Here is a 24,240-nt window from a genome sequence, read left to right as displayed (position 1 = left end):
CTGCTCCACTAAACTTTCCCACAATCCCAGAAAAACTATTCAATGTTTAAATTCTTTAGCTAAAACTTAGTGCTGGACAGTAAATCAGTAAAAATATATATTGTGATAGACATATAATTATTGTGATAGACATATAATAAATATGTCTATCACAATATGAAAAATATCCAATTCTATAGATTGAATATTCAATCTATGCAATAATCACTGAACTCTGATCCAGAACCGACAGCATTCTGGGAGATGTAGGCTGGTTGGTGATATCAACTAACTCACTTCCTCTTTGGTGACCTAGCAAAACTCACTCACTCCTTGGATGCCTAGCAACAACCTGTGGAGTAACTTGCGCAGCAACAGTTTCAGGTTTCACCACCATTCCTCAAAAACGGTAAAAATAAAAACAACGGCGTGGAGGAAAACTGTATAAAAGAGGAAAGTTCACATCGCCAGTTTGGGAATATTTCAGATGTTTAAAACAAATAGAATAATCAGTAATTATTGATATCAACTGATAGGTTTTTCAGCCAATGTCCTCCAGTCTTACTTTCAACAAGGTTTTTAAAACTTGTGTGCTTTGTCTTGAAATAAAGAGAATAACATTTCCCACAACAGACATGTTTGGACTCCAAAGAAACATTTATTAGAAGAATTATTTTCAAAGTAGTTTAAGGCCCAGAGTGAGACTGTTTGCCAAGTCTGGTATGAAAACATGAAATGAAGTGAGTCATTGTTTTGCTTGTTTCTCGTCATCGGAAGTGAAACTGTAAAACATTCAAGTGTTTCCTCACCTGTCGGTGACTTGCCAGAGGAGCTGCTCCAACCTGCAGAATAGCAGCTTCTGCAGTTAACCTGAGTTCAAACAGCTGACAGACTGCAGAAAATGCAGAACGCCGTGTTTGACATTATCCTGTCCTGACTTCGTCTGATTGGCAGCAAGAGATCTGAAGACGGGAAACGAACCAGAGATTCTAACAAATTAAGGAGTGATTGTATTTACTAAGAGCTTCCTGTCAGCTGAGGCTCTGGCGCTGAAAGAATCACTGGTTGATTCCCACTGTGCAGTTCAAAGTCTCTCCTGGATGTTTTAAAACCAGGACGCTTTACTCTCTGTTTGTTCTGATGGATCAACAGAACAGCGACCCGAATCCTCCTGTTTGGGTCGCTGCGGCTTCACTCCAGGTCCTGGTCCTCCATGATGGCCCGTAGAGCCTGGAGGCCCTCCATGGACACGGTCAGCTGTCCCACCACCTGGCTGTTGTCCTCCACGTCCAGCACTGCAGAGACACAGAGACATGGAGATAATGAGCAGCAGAGGGGAAATACAGCTGCAGAAATAAGCAAAGAAACTGAGAGATCTGCAGATTTTGCATCAAAAAACAGTAAATAAGAAGAAATACAGTTTGTTGGTGAAAAAAGATCTGCAAGCTTCTTAAAATCTTTAAAATATTTATTAAAGCAGGCATCTGAATATAAAAATGTACAGATCTTTGAGTCATGTTGCTTTCCAGTAAACCTGGGAAGTGGTTTGACATCAGACCTGACATAACAACGTTCTAGTTAGCAAGTCGGAATTTCAGCATGGCGGCACCCATAAACATTTTCAAAAGCTCTTATAGACATCATTTATCTTCTACTTTCCACAAGCTAACACCATTTTTAATTTATTCAGTTCAGAGCTGTAGGCGCTGCATGTAACTCTGATTTCAGATGAACTCTTACACGTGTGACTTCCTGTAAAAATAAACATGTTTTCACCACATCTTGCTACCGCTGAGGCAAAGAGCGGCCATATTGAAACAAGTCCACTTTACAAATTGTAATTGGTAGATCTTAATGATGGAGCTGAATATGATGGTCCTTTTACTCTGAGTGTGTGTGTGTGTATGTGTGTGTGTATGTGTGGGTGTGTGTGTATGTGTGTGTGTGTGTATGTGTGTGTGCGTGTGTGGGTATGTGCATGTGTATGTATGTGTGTGTGTGTGCATGTGTATGTATGTATGTGTATGTGTGCGTGTGCGCGTGTGTGTGTGTGTGTGCTCACCACTCAGGCTGGCCTCCATCATGTCTGCTTGTTTCTCCAGGATCTCTGGGATCCTCAGGTAGGCCACGCCCACATCCTCACACTCCTTCTCTTGCTCCTCTTCCTCCGGCGGCTCGCTCACCACCGTGAACCGGATTCTGTTGGCAGATGCATCATCATGATCATCGTCAAACTTATTCATGTGTGATTTTAGTTGTGTTTCTTATTTAATGAAAACACAGCAATTGCAAAGTTTTGGGGTTTTTTTACTTTAGGAGAATATAAACAAAGTTTTGATCACATTTGTAACAGAAATGCAGCGAGTGACACAAACATTTGTCTCTCCCTTTCTGAAATGTGGGATTGGTTTCAAATGTAGTAGAAAATCATAAACAGTTGTCTAGAGAAATTCAACAGTGTCAGATGGAACAGTGTATAATTTGGGCAAATTTCCATACATTCAACTATTGGATGAAGATATAAAATCTAATTTCATATTAAAACTAGAAACTGATCAAACTGAGACTCATGATGATTTGTTTTTTGTTTGGAGGAACTTTTAAATTGTATATTTAAATATCAATCTCTTTGGCAAAGCAGCTTCCTTGGGAGCTGGCCTGCAGGTTTGTTGATTTTTCTTTTGTTTCGTTGGCAGACTAACAGCTGGCTCTGGTTTCCTTCCTTCATATCTGATCTCCGGATCCCGCTGGAGGAAAATCCAGCCAAATCAAGGAATCATGTTTTATTCACTCAACGAAGAAGAAAAACATTAACTGAACAATGAAACACTTCCAGAGCAAAACAGGAATATTCCTGGAAAAACACAATAATATGGAGATGAACCTGTTTAAACTCAAAGCTCCTCCCAACAGACTTAAAATCAATAAATGTTCACTTCCCTGAAGACATTTATGCTGTTATTATTATGTATACATTCTGTCATAATATACAACGCAAAAAACATATTTCCATTCTAACTACAATCCTTGTAATCTGGTTAGAGATAGCGGACTTGGGTAGTCATCTCGATGTCACTTCCTGTCTCACTGTTCTCACTTCCTGACCGCCATGGGTTTAATAGTTTTGGGTTTTTCATTACGGTTTTATTTTATTGTAACCTTTTGTTCATCTCATTCAGTTAGTTTTAATTAGTTTTTAGAGTGGATTTATTAGTTACATCTTGTTTAGTTTTAGTTTAGCTTTTATTAGCTGCAGTAGTAGCTTTAGTTTTTTCATACTTTGGTTAAAAGGTCAAAGTATTGTGATTATGTTTACATCAAATGGGTAATGAATACTCGACAGAAGTTTTATAAATGCACAATATTGTTCCAGTTAGTGGTAGTTTTTTTCCCCTTTAATTACTGTTTTCATTTATTTTGAAATGTTTTCTCAATTCCTGTTTTTGTTATTTGTTGGTTTTAGTTAAATATAATAATATTTCTTACCTCTCCATCTGAGAGTTTCGGCCCTGCAGGACTTCCTTTAGCAGCCGTCGCCTCGCTGCGTGGTTCTCTGCGTCTACAAGAATCACTACGGAAACACAAACAATCCAACAAACAAATGTTACAAACAGACACACAACAAGCATAACGGGATTTCTTCTGGGGTTGTAATTACGCTCTCAAACTGTGAAACAAGTTGGCTTTATCTGTTTTTGTAAAATTATGTACATTTAAACCAGTTTAACTGCTGGTTATCAGTACAAACTAGAATTTTATGTCAGTAAAAAAAAATTATCTGGATTTGTCCACATTCAATTTGCACAGCTGCAGATTTCAACCAAAATAAACTGATTTTAGCAAAGTACAGATCTGTTTTACAGTCTGTTTTAGTCAAAGGTGGCAGAGTAGACAAAAGTTCAATATCATTTTAAGTAAAAGTAAAAAGTAGTCATCTAAGAAATTACTCAAGCTAGAGTAAAACAGTATTTGGTAAAAGGTCCACTGTCATTTAATATTTAAAAATTACACCATCAGATGGACCAAAATATAAAGTTAATTTTAAATTTTGGCCCAAAAAATCTGATTTGACAAGAAGTCAGATTGGGTCACCTCAGGCTGCATGTGAACGTAGACTTAAATCCATTTTCTATCTTTAACTGAACAAACTTCCTGTTTAAATTCAGCATCAGAAACTTGAATTTGGCTCAAAAAGAAAACTGAAACTCAAGAGTCTCTGAACAGAACCAAGCATGATCCAGGAGTCACAGACCTTTGCTGTAGTTGAAGTTGATGCTGCGGCCCAGCGGCGGTTTGGGTAGCGACAGCGGCGTCTCCTCGGTGGGCAGATCTAGGAAGTTGTACTCCACAAACAGACGCACCACGGCGTCGTCCCGCGCCAGCCGAGACTCAGGCGTCAAGCTGAGAGAAACCACCTCCACCCGGACTCGCTCACACAGCTGAAAACCAAACATCATTTCACCGAATCAGGTTAAAGAAGCTGCAGCTGGATTTAAAAACTAACTATATGGTTCAGTTTGCAACACAAACTCACAGACTAAAGCTGTTACATGTAAAATATGTTTTTGTTTAAAATTCGTCATGGAAGTTATCAGCAAAACAAATTAGATATTGAATAAGAAAACTGGAGTTCATGTTAGTTTAGTGCTTTAAAATGTCAGAAAACAGAATAAAATCTAACAATAAGACATCTTTAATCCTTTAAATCACAAGTCTGTGAACTTAACACTCAGATGGGAAATAAAAATGCAAAAACATATTGTATTTGACATTTTTTAAAATAATTAATAAAACATGTCATAGTGGAACTAATATTTAAGCAACTGTAGGTCCAAAATGTAACAACAAAGGTTTTGGGCTAAGAATGCAAAAAATATATTGATACTAACATCAGTATTAGCCAATATTAGTCATTTTTAATATATCGGTATCGGCACAATAAATAAAACTGGGCCAAAATTAACAATCAATGTCTATGCCCATATTGTTGTCATCTGTCTCTGGTAGTTTTTTTCCAGAAGGTGTCAGAACAGTAGAAAAATACCTATGATATCTGTAAATATTGGTGATCAGCCTTCAGAGCAATATTGATATCGGGTATCGATATCGGGCCAAATTTTCATATTGGTGGATCCATATTTTGGACAATTCCTTTAACAAGTCAGGCTTAAGATTTGAGCTATTTGTGGCTTTTTTGTGGCTGGAAACATTTTTAATATAAGCTTAGCATAGCAACAAGACCTGGGACAAGACCTGGATCATTAACAATAAAATTAAAACGCAAACGGCGTCATCTTTCCACATCTTTTATTTAAAAATTCTGACATTTGCTTCCTGAAAAAAAAAGGACAGAATAAGATATTTAAAAAGCTACAAATGGATGCCAGGCCACATTTTGGACGTCCTTAGTGAAATGACATCATGTGGCGTTCACTGACCTTCCTCCGTGTTGCATGTCCCTGAACGATGCAGTCGTCACTGTCGGACGCTCCCTGCGGCTCAGCAGCAGCTGGAGCTTCTGCCACATCTGGAACAAATCAAAACAACAAAAAACTTTTATGCTTTCAATTTATTCTGAGGAAATATCAGGGGAAAAAAAGCTTAAACAGCTTAAAAAAGCTTAAACAGAGTTTTGTAGGTTTCACCAACTAAAATTTTATCATTTTTCAGACCATTATAAATAAAATTTAAGACTTGTATCACGACAGAAATGTACTAATGAAAATTGCATATTTTATATAAAAATGCAAAGATTTTTTGCAAATAATTCACATGGAAATATCTGTCTAACATGGACTGGAATTCTTTTTAGATACAAATTTACAAGTAAAAAAGGCAACCTTGGAAAAAAAAATAGTCAAAATTATGTGCAAATTACAAGTATAAGGGGAATTAATGAATGATTCTCTACTGCCATCGGTTCTTCACAGTCGCCAAAAAGAGCTGATGAAACTGTTACAAATAACTGCCTTACTTGGTTACTTGTAAGTTAGTTTTGTTTCAGTTCAGGTGTAATAAGCACTAGAAACTAAACAAAAATGCTTGGTAAGATTTCGTGTTTCTGCATCATAAGTCAGAATATTTTTTTTATTTACATGGCAAAGCATCAAACTTTCTGGCTTTTATTTGCTCTGTAAGACGAAGCCCTTGAATTCTTCTCAGACTGATGCTCCATCGCTGTATTTTCTTTATTTGGAAGTTATTATAAATAAAAAGCAAACTAAATTCATCCTGAAATATGGAAAATATTAATTCAGTCTTTTTTTAATGAGCAACATTCCAACCTTCGATGATTTCCTCAGAGATGTCGGAGTCGTCAGAGCAGGACTGCGCGTCCTGAACCAGCTGCCCTTCGGAAACATGAGACTCATCCTCCTCATCGTCGCCTTCCTCTGCTGTCCTGTGAGGAGCTTTGGGCGCCGCCTGTGCAGACAAACAGGTCAGGCTGAGGACGAGTCATTCACAACAGCCACTGTTAGAATAACTCATGTTTGGGTTTACCTGAACATCAGGTGAAAACATTGTCTTCTGTTTCTCTGGAAGACTTTCTGCTGAGCTCTGCTTATTAAACTGTGAAAGAAACATGAAAACTATTTTATACACTGAAAATAAAAGACGAAGGCCTGAAGCCTCGTGAAGAGCAAAGAATATCCGACTCTTTGCTCAATATCAAAACTGCAAAGGGTGGATGTGTTTCAAACTTTAGCTATAATAAAATCCAATTAAAATTCAATCCTGCATCCCAACACTATGCTTGGGCTGTTTTTGATTTACTGGCCAGGATGCTAAAGCTCACAGACGGCGATGGGAGCATTGTGATAAACAAAATGTGGCTTAATCGATATCATCAAGTGAACTTTAGGCAATAAAGATGGCCTATTGCGGTTCCTTAAACAGGTTAGGATATGTATAGGGTCTATATAAACATGTTTATTTTATGTTTCTGTAGATAATGAGATTTTAGTTTGCTCAGAGTTGTTTCAGGGTTTTCTGTCACTTTAAATCTAAATTAGGATTACTCACTGATGGAAAACTCAACATTTACAATCGCAGGAAACTGGATGCGAACAGATGCACAATTATACAACCATACATCTTTGAAAAGCATTAGCAGAGACTCCTACACAACCAATATGAAAGCAGCAAGTGGTTTCTGGATGGTCAACAACTATAGGCACTTGTGTTTTCCAGCAGCCATTGTACAGCGCTTTACTGCTATGTTGAATTCAGCTTGGGTTGCTAGTTAACGGGCTGTAGCTCAACGTGGGTTGCTAGTTAACGGGCTGTAGCTCAACGTGGGTTGCTAGTTAACGGGCTGTAGCTCAATGTGGGTTGCTAAGTAGCAGGTATTTTCCGTTGAATGTGACTTAACAATTGGGAGGTTGTCTAAATGGCTCTTTTCCAGACACCAAAAACATTAACTTACTGCCAAAAAACGTTTGGAGTGAAGCAGTGGAAACCCAAATGGAAATACAAACTTCCTGTAAAATGTGAATTTTGAGTAATAAGTCTCCTTTACATACCAAATTTTGTACTTTTTCTGTTTTGATAGTTGTTTGTTTCTCTGGTTCTTCATGAACAAATCAGAGTTTTGCGGATAAAACAGTTAAAACGGATACCACAGAGCTCACCTTTTCTTCTTCAGGTGTCCCATCAACAAACGTGACCCGTTTGGCCCCTGATCCGACCCGCTCCAGCGTCTTCTGTCCTCTGATTGTGGACAGTACCACCTAATGTCAAAACAGAGCATAACACCTTTCTCTGTCTGAAACTCTGCACATTGATTGTGAACTCAAAGATGCTAAAGGTAAATGTCTGACCTTAGCAGCGTCAGAGTCAGAGCTCCTAAACCTTTCCATCTCCTCCTCCAGCATCTCTTCAACATCTTCCCGCCATCCGACTTTCTTCTCCACCTCAACTTTTATCTGTTCCTGATGAGGATCGACCGGCTCTCCAGCCTGATGCTCTGGGAACAATCTGGGCTCTTCGGCAGCTCCGGTGATCCCCGCTGAGGGACAGTAGGCGGACTTCCACCTCAGCGTTACGTCTAAGCTGCCGGCGGGTTTTCCAGAGGGATCAGCAAGTTCAAACATACCTGAAAAAAAAAAACACACCAAAATGAGCAGCAACAACAAGCAAGGCTGGTTCACTTTTCCCACAGAAAAACTTAAAACATTTAGCTCCATTTCATTAATACTGAATTAAAACAAGTTCCTATTTGCTGAAAAGTTACTTATTTCAAGTATAATAAGATGTTTGCACAAGAAACTAAATCCAAAATACTTGCTAAGATTTTGTGTATTTGCAGTGTAAAATCTAGTATAGCTTCATAACTTTTACATGCGTGAACATTGGATATACTACTAATAATACGGCTTAATATTTGAAAAAATATTTGGAAAACACGTATTTGTTAAAAAAGAAAAGGAAAATATTTTCAGGCTCCACCAAACATAAATCGGGGCCCTGCGCTACTGGCCCAGTAACCCTGAGTAACTCCACTCAGGATTATTAAAGTGTTTTATTTACCTGAATTCCAGTAAATCCCTCATAAATCTCACCTGAGACCTCCTGACCTCGGGTCAGGGACAGCAGCGGCACTCGGGTTTTCCCCAGGTAGGCATCCAGCTGCTCCTCTTTGTAATCGAACACGTAGAACTGGAGCCCCTCTGTCTTCAGAAACCGGTCCAGGTCATCGTCCATCAGGACGGAGTAGGACTTGAGGTCATTGAACTCCGGCTCGCTGCTGTCGTCCACGGTGGCCGTCGGATAATCGGGGAAGTTAAAGAACTTGTAGACGATGTAGGGACTCGGTGAGCTGGAGCTCCTGGACCGAAGGCCTCGGCATCGCTGGACGCAGATCAGGAGTTCGTTCCTGCTGGCGCCGGTCGGTGACTGAATTAGAAAAATAAAAGAAAGGAGAAAAAATACTGAAAATTACTGAATAAGCTACAACAGCTAGACGGACGGACGGATGGGAGGGAGGAAGGAAAGACGGACGGACGGATGTTCTGATGGATGACCTGTGGTTGGTCTCCAGCTTTCATCTTGTCTCGGTTGGCGCTGGTCGTCTCTGTTATCGGGTTCTTCAGTCGCAGCCAGTATTCCAGGGACCCGAAGCTTCGGGCATCTTCATGAATTCCTGATAAAAATGTAAAAATACTTTAAATATTTTTTACTTTTTACACAGAAAAGCCAAACTGACTAAAAAGTTTGACTTGTGCTCATGAAAAGGTCATCAACATATTCAAAGCAAAAGCAGCATAAATTAAAATTATTACTGCCCAACATAGTCGAGTTGATTAGATACATTTTGTCTGATTTGAAGAATTTGGATGAGGCTGGTTGACCTCTCATGACCTCTGGAAACATTTATTAAAATCTTTAATGTCACTCACCAACCAACGGGATGCTGCCGTGAACCTTCCCTTGCTGCTCCAGCAGCTGCTGCAGCCGCAGCTGCGCCGTTGCCACCGTCCTCCATTCCACTCCCAGCGCCTGGTGCAGCTCCACCTTCACCGGGCTGCGGCGCAGGTACTCCACCAAATGCTCGTCCACGTTCATCACGTACTTGGAGGTGAAGCCGTACCTGGGGCTGAGGCCCGTCGCCACTGGAGTGGCGTGCGGCTCGAACAGATAGAAGGAGTAGGTGCAGAAGGTGGAGGGCTCTGCGTCACCCAGAGCCTGCAGCGCCGGAGGAGTCAGAGAGGCGCCGACTATCTGTAGCTCCAGGAGGTTTTCTCCTCGGTCCAGATGGACGTCTTCATCGGAAAAGTCCGCCTCATCTGCAGCCGTCATGTCCGGTTTGAAGGGAAAAGTCTTGGTGCCGTAAGCAATGTCTCGGAGCTGACCTGCAGAACCAGAACAAAGACTCAGCTGGAGGATCATCGAAGCTGCAGGAGCAGAAACTGAAACCTGAAGTTTGAAAGGCTGCACAGGAGGAGACGATCAGAATCAGCTGTTTGCTTCTAGTAAACAAACAAACATTGTTTAAGGATACAACTGCAACTTGAGAACAAAATTCATGTTAGAAATTCAGATTCTTTAATAATTTAGTTTTTTTAATCTGTAATAATAAAAGAGGCTCATTTTTAAAACAATATTTTTTTTGCCAACATTAGTAATTTATTTATAAATTTCCCAGTTTCAATCTAAATATTTGATAAGCCAATTAAATAAGTAGTTTACAAAATAACTACTAAATATTCGCAAGATATTTAGATAGCAAGCTTAGAAATTATTTAGTTTGGAGCTACATATTTAATTAGCAAACTAAATATTTGGTTAGCTAGCTGAAGCAAAATATTTAGTTATAAGGCTACATGTTTAGTGTGTTGATAAATATTTAGTAAGCAATTTAACAAACATTTAGTTTGGTGCTAGATATCTAGTTAGGTAGCTATAAGTATTTAGTTTGGAGTTCCACAAAAAACTAGTTTGAAGTAAAATATTTAGCTCAATTGCTAAAAGCAAATATTTAATTTTGAGCTAAATGTTTAGTTTGGAGCTAAATATTCAGTTAGAATATTTAGTTAGCTAGCTGTATTTAGATAAGTTCAGGCTTTTGTCTACACAGTAACCTCTGGTTTTATTGACACTGATTAATTGAAATAAAATCCAACTAGATGGATGTTTCCATGAATACCTTCCAGCTTGGAGATCTTTGCTGCTCTGGCATCCAGCAGCTGAATCTGACGCTCCAGCTTCTGCTCAAACACGACTTTATCGCTGCTCATCTTCCGTAAAGCTGCCTCCAGCTCCACCTGAAGGCCGATGGAACAGAAAACAGGCAGAACAGAAAACATGGAACAGAGTTATTGTGTTCTACTCGATTAAACTCTGAAGGAAAAATTATGTTTGCTGGTCAGTGTGTGCTTCTCCACCTTGTAGTCTTTGCTGATCTGGCTCTCCATGTTCAGGAGGTTCCTGGTCTTCTCCAGCTCCTGGATGGTCTCAGCGTGAGAGGCCCGCAGCTCCCTGATGGAGCCCTGCTGGGCGCTGCTCCCGTCCTCATCCACCTCTACCAGGAAGGACAGATCTCCTCTCTTCTCACACTTCTGCTTCTGAGAAAAGATCTGGATGTTACTGTTGCTCAGGGGGATCAGTAGGATCACTGCAAAAACACAAAATCTCACCAAGAAATTTCACTCTAGTTTCTGGTGCAAGTATCTTGGTGCACTTAAACTAAAACTAATTTACAAGTAACTTTTCAGAAAGATATATGAGCTTCTTTTAGCTCAATAAATCCTTAATTCTGTTGAAAAAGTGTTTGATCCATTAGCAGATTATTTTGTATATAACATGGAAAAATGTATTGTTATCAGTACAATAATCTGTCAGTGGATTCATTCATTTATAATCATAATTAAGAAATTACTGTCAAGATCCTGTGCCTTGCTAAATGTTATTTGTAAGTTCGTTTGGTCTTAATTCAAGCGCACTAAGATATTTGCTCTAATTTGAAACAAACTTCCAGAAAACTACAAAACAGCAGAAACACTGAGTTCCTTTAAATCAAGGCTAAAAACCAAACATCTTAGAGTTGCTTTTGAACCATAACAAATGAAACATTAAGTAACATTTTGATGTGTAATGATGTAATGTTTACTTGTTTTCTCAATAGTTGACTGTTTATGTGACTTTGTATTTTTGTGTTTTTATGAAAATGTGATTGATAGACTTGGTCATATTTTGTGTTTTTGGAGGGATAATGTTTGATCTTCTTACTTTAATGAGCAGCAGGGCCTCTGTGAGTTCAGCCGCGGTGTAATCTTTCTCCTGTAAAGAGAGCAGCGTCAGATTAAACATATTTATCATCTGAAAGATCAAATCTCAGGGTTACGGTTTGGTGGAGACACTCACTCTGCTCTGCAGCTTCAGACGCTCACTCAGTTTCTCCACTTGTTGCTTCTGTTCCAGAAACTGAAGCTGAAGCTTCTGGTTTTCTTCTGTCAGCTGCTCATTTTTGTCTAAATCAGTCAGAGAGATTTACTTATTTTACGCCATTTATTGTCCTGATTTAACCTGGAGGTTGACGTTATGAGACGGGAACAGACCTCGCTCAGACTTGATCCTGTCCAAGATTTCGTTTTTGTCCACAAGGTCGGCCTTGAGCGCTGTCTCCAGCTGGACGATCTGTAGCTTCAGCTGTTGCTCCTGGAAATGCCACTTCTGCTGCTGGGAGACATCGAAGGCGCTGCGGACAAAACGAGAAACGGAGGCGATGACGATGTGACACAGCTGAGCTCAGACCTCGGTTTCAGGCAATTCTCTTGCCTGAATTAGTTTTTTTTTTTTTGCCTATATGAATTGTTGTATTTTTGGACCTTAAAATACCAACATTTCCACTTAACTTTATAATTTTGATGATCTGTCTGATGTAATTTTTAAATATCAAATGATAATTTGATCAGTCACTCAGTACTTGAGTGGACTTTTTACCAAATACTTTTTTACTCTTATAAACCAACCGTTCCGCTGCTCACCTGTTCAGTAGCTTCTTGTTGCTCTCCTTCAGCAGCTCCCTCTCCTGCTCCAGGTCACTGATCCGCTCCTGTAACTGTCGGCAAACACGGAGGCTACTGAGCGCGCTCACCGGAATGCCTGCAACCACGGTAATGGCTCTGCATCTCACCTGGTCCACCAGGATCTTGGTGACATTGATGGTCTGCAGCTGCTTGTCCAGCTCCAGATTCTTCAGGCGCTCGGCTTTCAGCTGGGCCGTCAACTCATCCACCTTCGCCATCGCCGCGTCGTTACTCGCCTTCATGGTCCGCTGGGCCTGGAGAACACAGGGGAGCTTCGGTTTCTCCTGCTGCGGCGCTGAATGCTGGCATTAACTCTCACGAGAAGAAACATTTCAGCTGCTTGGTTTGACCCAAGGAAATTTTGGGGGTCAAACCTCATTGCCACATTTAGCAGTGTGTACATGAGGATGATTGCCAGAGCTCAGACACTCCTGGCTCTCATTGGTTGTTTTTGAAAAAAACCAATCAAATAAAGATTACCTTAACAGCTAATTTCTGTTTGCATGTAGCAGAGCAAAGAGAAAGGGGCAGGGTGTGAGCATAAGAGTGATTGGCAGCACTAAGACCCTCCTCCTCACTCTGATTGGTTGTTTCTCTCTATGTTTGCTCATCCTAGATGATCTAGGATGAAGTTTGATCATCCTAGATCAAACCTCTCACCTCCTGCAACAGCCGATATCGGTTCTCCAGCTCCGTCACGGTGTTGGATCTGTCAGCCAGCTGCTTCTGCAGTTTGATCATCGACACGTTGCTGCTGACCTGCGACCTGCAAGGGAAACAGGGTGTGTTTAGATCCCCGTGCTCCGGCTGAAGTCAGGCAGCTCTCCTCCATGAAGAAACCAACTTTAGAGTGGAAGTCTGCTGCTGTCGGGCCAGAAGGAGCCTCTCCTCGAACTCCTCCTCCCTCCTCCTCAGCTCCTCCTTCAGATCATCTGAAGCTCTTTCCAGCTCCTCCATACGACTCCGCTGAGACTCCACCACGTTGTCTCTGGAGCACCAGGAAACATCCACTCACTACAGCTCCTAAAACATTTCTGAATGAGCTTTTCCTCAACATTTTCAAACAAACACACAGATGCTTCTTCGTTAAAGTAAGAAATCCTTTGCATGTTATTGTTTAGATCGGACGTTTTGCAAATACGCAACAACGCTGGAAGGCAAAAAGACAATTCTTTTACATGCTGTCCATAACCGCGCTGTTCACAAAATTAAACCTGGAGATCTAGGTATTACTAATTCAAAGCAGAAAAACCGTTGAAGAACAATGCAAAACCACGTTTTTCTCATTTTCTGTGTCAACTGCGCTACACACTGACTCATTGCCATAGCAACTGTATCAAGATTTAACACCAAAAAAACCCCCCAAAAATTACATTCAGTTCGTTATAGTTTTATGTTTTTATGCTTGATGTTTATTTTGCGATCATTAATAGGTTGTCAAAGTCAAGCTAGCGTAACCAAACTACTTCCCTCTCTCACTAGGTATTTATTTCTGAATTAAAACTTTTTTCTGCCCTTGTTATCTAGTTGTCATGATGTTGACAATTAGTAGCAAAGCACTGCATCCCTCTTTCTTTTACATATCAGGGATACATTGAAGGTTTAGCGTGTTACGTTGATAAATTGACAGCTAGAAACAATGCTAGTCATTGTCAACCAAGAGACCTCTGAGACAAACATGGAATTTATGACTCAGATGATAGAATGAGAGACATAATTAATGATTTTGTGGTAATGATGCAAAACAAACAGGAATTACAGGTTGCGGATCTCGGCCCTCGCCTCCTCCAGCAGGTGGTGTCCGTATCGAGGAACCTGGCCAGTCGGAGGTCTCCTGCCTGCTTCCATACTCCTCCCACCTGGGGAAAAGACATACTGAGTGAGTTTCTGTCATCCTGACTGAATAGAACCAAATGGTCTGAACTGAACAGATGAAGGTGGTCTGAACTGATTTAGGTAATCATTACTGACCAGGTTCAACTGGTTGAAACTAAACAGGTTCAACTGGTTCTGAATTAACAGATTCAAACCATCTGAAGCGAACCCATTCAGTTGGCTTGGAATGAATAGATTTAGATGATCCTTACTAAACAGATTCAGTTTTTTTTTTTTTTTTTGCAGGCAGCCTGGACTCACTTCTTGGTCGAGCAGGAGATGAAGCATCGTCTCTGAGTTTCTTCAGGCCAGAGTTCACCCGGGACGGAACGTGCTCATACTGCGTCTGCCTCCGGCTGTAGGAGTTGAGGATCTGCTGTTTAGCCACCAAGAGGCGCTGTTTCAGACCCTCCTTCTCACCCTGCAGCGCTCTGACTTTCTCCTGCAGCTCCTCGACCATTTCCTCCATCTCCACGTCTCTGAATCGGGTCGCAGCGTGAGCTGTGCCGGCAGCCAGCTGCTCCATCCGCCCGCGGTCCTTCACCAGCTTCATCAGCTTCGTGCCCAACCTGGTCAGGCGTCGCAGTGTTACTGAATGTCAGATTTACTACATTTACTAGAGTAACTTTTTTGGGAAAAAGTTACTTTTAGAAGTACTACTGATAACATGTGTCTGAAATTCCAAACAAAAATTTAGTATTTATTTTCAGAATATGAGAAATGGTCAAAATAATGAAAAAGATGCAGTGCTTTCAGACCTCAAATCATGCAAAGAAAACAAGTTTATACTAATTTAGAAAGGATAATACTAATATTTTAACTGAGGAAAAGTTCGGAAATCAATATTTGGTAGAATATCTATGAGGTTTTCAGTGCAGTGGGCTTGTCATTCTTTCCAGAGCTGTATATTGTGGCATCATTAGCATAAATTGCCATTGTGGCTTGATGGAGGGCAAAAAGCAGGCTGAAAATAAAACAGATCCCAAGCAGCTGCCTTGCAGAACTCCACTTTTATAAAACATACACATTGCTTACACTGAGAAAAATAACTAGCAAGCATGAAAGATAAAAACCAGGTCAGCCCCTTTATGTGGAACAGATCCATTTGAAAACAGTGACACTGATTGGGGTGCGGGTCTCACTTCTTAATCTTGTCATTCTGTTTGTGAAGTTGCTGTTTTTGCTGCTGTGTCTCCTCCAGGAGACGCAGGTAGCGGTCCTCCAGCTCATCCCTGGACATCTTCCCGATGTTCTGCTTCTCCCGGGCGTGCTGATGGACACTCAGATCTGCAGACGTGGAAACAACATCAACACAAACGTCAGACCTCAGCCTGGGTATTTAACATTTCAATGAAGGGAAACAGCAGACATGTTAAGAGATAACTGAAAATACACTTTGATGTATAAGTCCAGTTGCTGGTTGAACTTTAACAGTAGAAACAAGAACTGTACATGTGTAGGCCTTTAACTATAATAATGGAAAAATTTTGCTGGACAATTAATTGTCCCAGAAGAAACGATAAAATTGTTGTTTTGAGACCATTTTAAAGTAATATGATGGTATTGCTATAATAATGAAAGGACAGATTCTCTCATAAACTTTAAAATGTAACAAATGTTTGACACTGGACCTGGAAGACATTTTAAATATCTAAAATAAATCAGACGGATGACTTTTGTCTTCCAGTTTTTGTTTGAAAAAGAGAGAAAAGAGAAGAGCAATAACTGATGGAAATAGAAATTACTGGGCTCATTTAATTTATCATGTGGTTAATTTATTATCAACACATAAGTCTGTGCACACATTATCCAGGAGTCGTGACGCACTTTGTGGAGCGGCGGTAAGTCGGGACAAGTTGATGGTCATGTCTCTGACCGGGAGGTCTGAAGCCGTCTCATCAAGGACATACGACATGTTCCAATCTGAAAACAAATACAACCTTCTTCAAATTCTCACATTTCAGTCGCAGACATCATCCAAACACAAACATTTAGATTAATATAAGATTTCTCTGTAGACAGCTTCAGTTTTTCCTCTGAACTAGCTCCACCTGATTTGCAAAGCAAACAGCAGAAATAGCACTGGGTTTGAGGAATTATTGCAAAGTTTATCATGATTTCATAAGTATTTAATGCAAAGTTAACAGCAATAACACTAAACTTTACATCAGATGTCCTGCAACTTCTAGAAGTGTCTCTACTTCACCTGAGCTGAATAACCAGGTGATTAGCAGGACTCTGGAGAACCTGACTGCATACTAAGGAGATACTTCAGCCATTTGTTAGAGCAGGTACACACATGGCCGGTTTGCTTATGCCTTGGGCCATCCCTGGGTACACACCTAAGCGTTGCAGCACACAAATCATTGAGAATTGGAGTTGCAGACCTCTGCTATCCATGATGATGTCGACATACCATAAAAACTAAAATTATTGCTAGTTTGCTGATTTCAAACTGTTGTTTTGAAGTAGTTTGGTAAGTTTTTTATTTTATTGGTTTGTTGAAGTCTGTACGGCTTTGACACAAGTGCAACACAGTCCCACCCAAACAAACTACTGCCACAAAAAGGCAGAATTAAACATTGTAAATGCTTTTTATCATCACTTTCATTGTTATTGAAATAAATATGTTAAAATATTAAGACAAGATTTTAAGTCCACATCATCCATCCCTTAATAGCACAAACACACCACAGGTCAAGTTCAGGAACTATAATAAACACAAACGATTGAGTTTTTTTGACCGTCCTAACTTCATTCTATTTATTTTTCATTTCATACATGGTGACATCTGATAAGAAGACTGCACCATTTCTCCTTCAGATACACTTGTGCATTATTTTCCAGAGTTAATATGTTTTAGTTGGTTAAAACATTTAATAATGACAGGGTTTATGAATTGAAGTTGGATTATATTCACTAGTTTTTGTTCATTACGAAAACTATAATCAATATCAAGAACTAATACTGATGTAATTTCATTTGTTGGATTCACAGATATGTGGATATCCATCCATCCATCCATCCATCCATCCATCCATCCATCCATCCATTATCCATCCATCCATCCATCCATTTTCAAACACCCTTGTCCCTAGTGGGGTTGGAAGGTGTTGGTGCCGATCTCCAGCTAAGGATTTGGCCGAAAGGCGGGGTCACCCAGGACAGGTCACCAGTCTGTCGCAGGGCAACACAGAGACAGACAGGACGAACAACTATGTACACACATAGGGAAATTTTAGAGAAACCAATTAACCTAATAGTCATGTAATTATATCCGTTAATGATTTGTAGCTCTAAATGTGCACTGTAATAAAAAATAAGCAATCTGAGTACAAATTTGCAGTCTTCCTCACCACAAATTGAACAATATCAATGTGTTACAGACACATCACAGACAGACTTTGACATAAACTTTCCACAAAACTCGCCTTATCATGTCTTTCTAGTAACAACACATCAGAATAATACGTTGAAACGTTTTCTTATTTCCTTATGGAGGCACATTTGTAAGAGCAATTCCTTTGTGGATTGAACAGCGAGTTTATTTTGAGAGTTATGCACTTGAGAAACTCCTCTCTGACAGGTCAATAGATGGATAAATGGACGGATGATTAAATTAAACGATTGTAGGATGGAAATTAATGGAACCTTCTGGAAATTACGCAGATACTTTATTTTCCCTTTTGCTATATTTTCTCATATAATATCTATCCTGATCTGTAAACAACTTAATAAAATTCCAGAAATTTTACAGAGTAAATGGTTCATTCAAGTTTATCTCCATCAGACTGAAGCTAACGTCGAAGCTAACGGTGTCATTCAATCGCCTATTGAAGGTCAAATGTGACCTTTTTAACATACATAAGTGTATGTTTCACTATAATGTACCGCCTTTACTATCTTGAGTACTTTTTAATCACTTCTTACCTTTAAAAATGACTTTATTCCTCTCAGAGGCGCGGTTGCTACAGAAAACAACCGTTTATGTCGCTATGGTATTAGAACGCATGCGCAGAAGGATGAAGCCTTCTGGGAATTGTAGTCTTTTTTTTAAATAAATGGCTCACGGCCCTTTTTTGTATTTATACAGTTTTAAAGGATTGAAAAAGTGACGTTAAGTGATATAACGCTCTTGAAGCGAACAGGAATCTACATGTTTCATGTTTTGTAGTTCTAAAGGTGTACTGTTCTTTTAAATACAGTTCAAAACTCTGTCTGACTGTGCAAAGAGGCTGTGTTTGTGTTTGTTTTTGAATATTTGTGCATCTCCTTCATCTCCTGTGATTTCCATCATGTTTAAGCCATGACAGCCTGACAGTTTTTACATGCACATGTGAGCAGCATGATGCAGAGGCGACTCGCTGCCGTATCACACAGTCTGACAGGCCGGCTGTCAGACGTCTCTCATGAATCTCCGATGGATCTAATTTTGCATCCTGAGATGAGCAATCCGGCTGGAAAGGATGAGTTTTCTCCACATGTCAGACTCCATTGGGCCGTGACACAGTGTGCTGTAACCTTTGACCCCTCCCCTCTTCTAGTAACGCAGTGAAATCTGTCAGGGTGTTGGTCTACCGTTCATATTCATGATGCCCGCCAAGCTGGTGTTCAGCAGGCCATGCACGGGTCCGTGGAGCAGCTGTCAAGTTCATGATCAGACGAGCGTGCAGGACCTTGGTACAGTCATCTCTACCCCCATATTCTAATAATATAAGCAGATTTCCCCAAAGCATATGGCGTCAGGCTGTTTATTCAGATTTACAAGAAGGAGGGAGACATGCAGGTCTGGGCATGTTACTCTTCAATTGGAGAGGGAAAATGTTGGTGTCTGCAGATCCAGAGAAATCCAGGCATCGCTGAGCATAAACAGACTTAAAACAATACAAAAAACATGCAAGGTGACCAGAAAGAGATGGAAGCAAATTGAATCTTAAGATGCTTAAAACATCAACTAAAAAAATAAAAAAAGAATTACAACTAAGTCATTTAATCTCTGGGTTTCATTCTTTTTGAGTGACATTAATGTTCACTATGTCAAAGCAATTCATATTTAGGACTTTGTTACATTTTCTTGCATAAACAGCAGAAAAATATTTCTTCAACACAGCAATGTACAAAGAACATATAATAGTCATACAAATAAATATTCTAATTTGCTAGATTATGTTGTAGTATTAAGATAAGTTGATGACTCTTGAGGTTTTCTAGATTTTTACATGAATTGGAAAATTATTACATCATAATCCATCATAACTGCAATAATGTAAATTAGACTCAAAGTCTATTTGCTTTGTTGTATTTCAGCTACAAGGCAGTTCAAAGGTTTTTACAGAAACATCATAAAATGGTAAATAGGGGATTATATAGATTATGCTGCTTTAAAAAAAAAAGCAGGATATTTTGACTTTTTTTTTGTTTCGTTAAATCTTCAATATAATATTTAAGATTAAAAATCAATGAAGACCAACAGGAATTTTGAAACACTTCCTCTTACATTTTTTATTCATGTATTTTGGACAAATAATCATCATTTGTTTTAAGTAAAAAGTATGAAAAAGTATGGACTAACACTAAGTATTTTTATTAGCTCTTAGTTTACTATTTGTTCAAACAAATTTGGATTTTTTTGCAAAAACGTTTTTGTCATAAAATAAATATCATAAAAGAATTGTCAGTTATTTGTACAATTAATAGTATTAGCGCTAAAAGAAGCAAAAAATTGACTTTAAAGTTGCTTTGATAGTTTTTCTTACCAGACCTGATGGATTAAATGTTTGTGAAAGACTTAAAATCAGTGATTTATAGTTATAGTGACGCGCTGGATTATTCAGAAAGATCTGAAATATCCCGATGCACCGCCAGGTGGCAGCAGTTGAACGTCAGGGGGGATCGCACTGTCATTGTCCTTCATTCACAAGTCTGCTCCTCCAAAAGCTGCATTGTTCATGTTTGAGTTTCTGCTTCATAAAACAGTTCATTTATTCTCTGCAGGTAAAAATAAAAATACAAAAATCAAATAAGAGACAATGCAAAAGAATCTCATGATTTACTGACTCTTACCTGTTGTTACAGAACATAATACAAGTAGTTTAAATAGTATAATAAGCCACTTCTCACCCAAAAGCTGCATTTTTATTTATTACATGAATAAATTAGTGTAGTGGAAAACATGCCAATTTCTAAAAAAAACAAAAAAAACAACACATATTTTGATAAAATATTTTCTGCACTAAGATGAGGTGGATTTTCCCTCGAACTGAAATTAGATTATTTTGTAAAACTTTATAGAAAGACTTGTTTCAGATCACAACAGTCATGTGATCAACAACCTGACGTTGCTACTGGTGGAAACAACGAAGAAGACAAGAGGAAGTAGCTGGAGGATGATGACTCTGCATGTTTTTAATGACTTATTCATGTTCATTTTAATTGCATTTCTTATTTAACAGAAACACTGCATTTGCAAAATTGTTATTTTTTTCTATTGTTAAAGGTTTATGCACTTTTGTAATAGAAACGCAACTGCTGATGTCATGTCCGCTCTGCAGCTCTTTCCACTGGATCTTGGAAACTAAACTAAGCTGAAATTACTCAGTAATGTTTTCAGAATTTGTGTTTCTGCTGATCTTAAAATTGCGCAAATTGGAATTACAAAACAAATTAGCTTATTGGAAACATAAAAATTTTGAAATACCACATGCTTTTCGCAAGATGTTTTAACACTCAAAGGAATGGGTACTTCAGCATCCATGTCAAGATCAGTGTATTTTTAAGAAACCAATTTTTTCTCATCACAACTGGATGTTACTACTGGCGGAAAAGACAAAGAGGAGAACAGGAAGTAGTTGGAGGATGATGACGCAGTATTATTTTAATGACTTACTGTGAACAAACTTATTCTCATATGATTTAAATTGCTTTTCTTTGTTCAGTTTGCCAAAATTGTGGGGTTTTTTTAACATTATGGGAATATTTCTGCGCACATTTGTAATAGAATTGCAGCTCCTGATAGCGTCATGTCTGCTCTGTGGCTCGTTCTGCCCAATCTTGGACACACAACTAAAGTGAGATCATGCCATAACATCTTCACCGTCAGTCACACACACCAAAACGTCTTGTGAAATTTGTCTTTTTCAGAAGTCAAGCCTTCTGGTCTGCAGACATGAATAGTATGAACTCCTGCCGAGACTTCTCACTTCCTCCGAAAAAAAGATGGCAGACGTTTCTTCATACCTGCGCTGCTTTTCATGTATGTGAATGAGGTCAGCAGGTCATCTCTCTGCTTTGTGTTTTCAAACCATCTTTTAAGTGTGCAGTCAGACTCTTGAAAAGACAATCTGCTGCTAAAATGTTTAATCTGTTCCTCCTGGGGATCATGATGGAGGGTTGAAACAAGACAAAGGTGTCAGTTAAGAAGAAAACACTTCAAATTGGAGCCGATTAAACTTTGAAATGTTTAAATCGCTCCCTACTGAATTGTCTTCGGAGTTTAAAAAGGTCAGCTTGTTCCTCCAGTGAGGACAGATGAATGGTGTTTGTTTACTCCGCTGTCAGCGCGGCTCAGTGTTTCTGTCGTCGCCTCTCATCATGCCGTCAGCGCTGGAAACGTGACGACATGTCGGCCAGTCTGCGGCGCAGCGCTCAGGTGTAATTACCTCCGCTGCGTGTCAGGTTGGAAACCCATCTCCCATCACTGTTGAACCAATTACTGCCGCAGCTTTAACTCACTAATGTTTTATTTACCGTCAGTACGAGAGGAGCCGGCGCTGATCAAAGGAGTTGTCACTGATAAACACAGAATAAATCAGGGTTTCATTCTGCATTTAAAGGCAAGAAACAGTCATTAGCAAACTCCTGGTAAATATTCAGATCAATAGGATCTTCAACTTCTGTCCATTTCACTGATTTAGTGACATGTTTGGTTTTGTTGTGGGTTAACAACCTGCTCAGGTGAGGATGTGTTTGTCTGAGAGTCTGAAGGTTTTCAAATAAAATCAACCAGGAAAAGATGAATAATTATAAAACTGATAATTTATTTTAATCTAGCAGAAGTTTAACGATGGATGGATGGATGGATGGATGGATGGATGGATGGATGGATGGATGGATGGATGGATGGATGGATGGATGGATGGATAATGGATGGATGGATGGATGGATGGATGAATGGATGGATGGATGGATGGATGGATGGATGGATGGATGGATGGATGGATGGATGGAGCTTTGATTCCAGCCCTCCTCCATCTGTCCATCTTCTTCTCCGTCCTGTTGATGGTGACTCTTGGAGGAACTTCCTGTTGGTAACTTCCTGTTGGGCTGTTGCCATGGTGATGAGCATCAGCCATGTTTGCAGCTGTAGTAATTAGCAGCTGGTGATTCAGGTGTTTCCTGAGCCATCAAGCACTCATTTAGTTTTATCCTAATTACTGCAGATTGAGTCTCTAACAGCTCAGGGATTCTGCGTCTTTAATAAACTGTAATGATTATTAAATGCAGATTAAAACCAAACTGTGAAATTTATTAATTCCAATTCAAATGTGAAGCACAATGAAACGCTCTGCTTTGCTTTTCCTTGTGTTTGTCTGGTTTAATCCCATTATTCTGCTGGTTTCGGTGTTTAATCAGCGGGACTTCAGAGGGAGGGTCACTCACCTCATTAGGAGTAAAAACGTCAGAACAGAAGAAGTCCTCTTTGTTTCTTATTGCGAGATAAATCTCCTCCAATCCGTTCGTCTTCCCTGCTGCTGCCTCTCCCTGTCACTTTGCTGCTTTTGCTCTGCAGTCTCTCTCTCTCTCTTCGCCGCGTGCGAAAAGTAAAGCGTTACAATCAGATAAACATCGCCAACAAACCGCCTGCAGCCGGGGTTCCTCTGCACTCAGCTGGAGTTAATTATCCAGATCCATATCAGGATTTCAGGAGTCAAACACGTTTCTGAGGGGAAGCAGGAAAAACATGATTTATTGTTTCTGCTCAGATTCTCTGGTTTGGTTTGCATCTGTAAAATAATCTGGATCTGTAGTAGAAATATTTGTTTAATGGTTTTATTGAAAGAAATAAAACAATACACAGCTGCTCTTTCTGTTCTTTAATATCCAGAATTGTCTCAAATATGGAAGATAAACAGGAAAAAAAGTCAAAATTCTGAGACAAAAGTCTGAATTATTATTATTTTTTCAGTGGCCCTCATAATTTCAAACATGTAAGAATTTAATTCAACAAATCTTGATGTGCAGATGTTTAGTGTTCTGCATAGAGAAGGGATGTTTCAATAATTAGCTGATCTATTTATTTATAAATTTAGATAATTAATTTATTTACTGATTTATTTACCAAACAGTTAAATTATCAATTTATTTGTTAAATAGTGCGCTAATATATTTATTTACTTAGCAAGGTAATGAGTTTATTTACTTAACATCTATATGGCTAACTTAACTAGCTATTTAATAGTTGGATTAGCTAAATAAGTAGATAATTACTTACTAGTAATAAGTAATAATAATAAGTAGATAATTACTTATTAGGAATAAGTAATAATAATAAGTAGATAATTACTTATTAGTAATAAGTAATAATAATTAGTTAGCTAATCTTGCTTATCTTAGCTAATCTATTTATTTACTTATTTAAATACTTAAATAATGAGTTTGTTGATATATTTATTTCTCAAAACTGTTAAATTATTTAGGTTTTTATCTAAGCATTGACGTAATGTACTGATCTGTTTGGTTGTGGGTTATTTGTCCAACTAAATCTAATCAATTTATTTTTGTGTTTAATTTCTTGTTGTTGTTTTTACATTTACTATACTATTATCCAGTTTTTCTTATGTTTATTTTCTAATTTTGCACT

General features: G+C 39.0%; 1 protein-coding gene across 3 annotated transcripts; it reads right to left on the bottom strand.

Annotated features, from left to right (window-relative positions):
- Positions 1-516: 516 nt before the first annotated feature.
- Positions 517-18,388, bottom strand: rpgrip1l (RPGRIP1 like). 3 transcript variants are annotated; one of them, XR_008606667.1, is made up of 28 exons: positions 18,312-18,373; positions 16,588-16,723; positions 16,209-16,304; positions 15,524-15,668; positions 14,643-14,950; positions 14,266-14,365; positions 13,351-13,494; positions 13,167-13,272; positions 12,614-12,760; positions 12,465-12,538; positions 12,036-12,175; positions 11,842-11,948; positions 11,707-11,757; positions 10,863-11,042; positions 10,625-10,742; positions 9,378-9,830; positions 9,003-9,121; positions 8,541-8,874; positions 7,800-8,074; positions 7,611-7,709; positions 6,481-6,549; positions 6,264-6,402; positions 5,418-5,506; positions 4,232-4,418; positions 3,466-3,550; positions 2,042-2,178; positions 789-1,274; positions 517-696 (listed from the first exon to the last, which is right to left on the bottom strand). XR_008606667.1 is itself a non-coding variant. In XM_055041078.1 (27 exons), the coding sequence occupies exons 3-27, from the start codon at positions 16,294-16,296 to the stop codon at positions 1,171-1,173; spliced, it is 3,798 nt and encodes a 1,265-aa protein (XP_054897053.1). In that variant the 5' UTR covers positions 16,297-16,304; positions 16,588-16,723; positions 18,312-18,373; the 3' UTR covers positions 517-1,170. The 3 variants fall into 3 exon arrangements, 2 of the variants coding, with proteins under 2 accessions (XP_054897053.1, XP_054897063.1); XM_055041078.1 differs by having other exon boundaries at positions 517-1,274; XM_055041088.1 differs by lacking the exon at positions 16,588-16,723 and having other exon boundaries at positions 517-1,274; positions 18,312-18,388.
- Between the last annotated feature and the right edge of the window lie 5,852 nt (positions 18,389-24,240).

Source organism: Poeciliopsis prolifica, unplaced genomic scaffold, assembly GCF_027474105.1.
Source record: "Poeciliopsis prolifica strain line A6 unplaced genomic scaffold, Auburn_PproV2 SCAFFOLD001, whole genome shotgun sequence".
Taxonomy (NCBI): Eukaryota; Metazoa; Chordata; class Actinopteri; order Cyprinodontiformes; family Poeciliidae; genus Poeciliopsis; species Poeciliopsis prolifica.
The sequence above is the reverse complement of the archived record's forward strand: the minus strand, read 5'-3'. Positions and strand labels throughout refer to the sequence as shown.

Excerpts from the sequence above, each read along its gene's own strand:
- rpgrip1l (XM_055041088.1), bottom strand. The coding sequence starts at position 16,296 with ATGTCGTATGTCCTTGATGAGACGGCTTCAGACCTCCCGGTCAGAGAC. Across the intron at positions 10,743-10,862 it reads AGATCAGCAAAGACTACAAG|GTGGAGCTGGAGGCAGCTTT; the intron begins GTGGAGAAGCAC and ends ATCGGCCTTCAG. Across the intron at positions 6,550-7,610 it reads GGACACCTGAAGAAGAAAAG|TTTAATAAGCAGAGCTCAGC; the intron begins GTGAGCTCTGTG and ends TTTCTTTCACAG.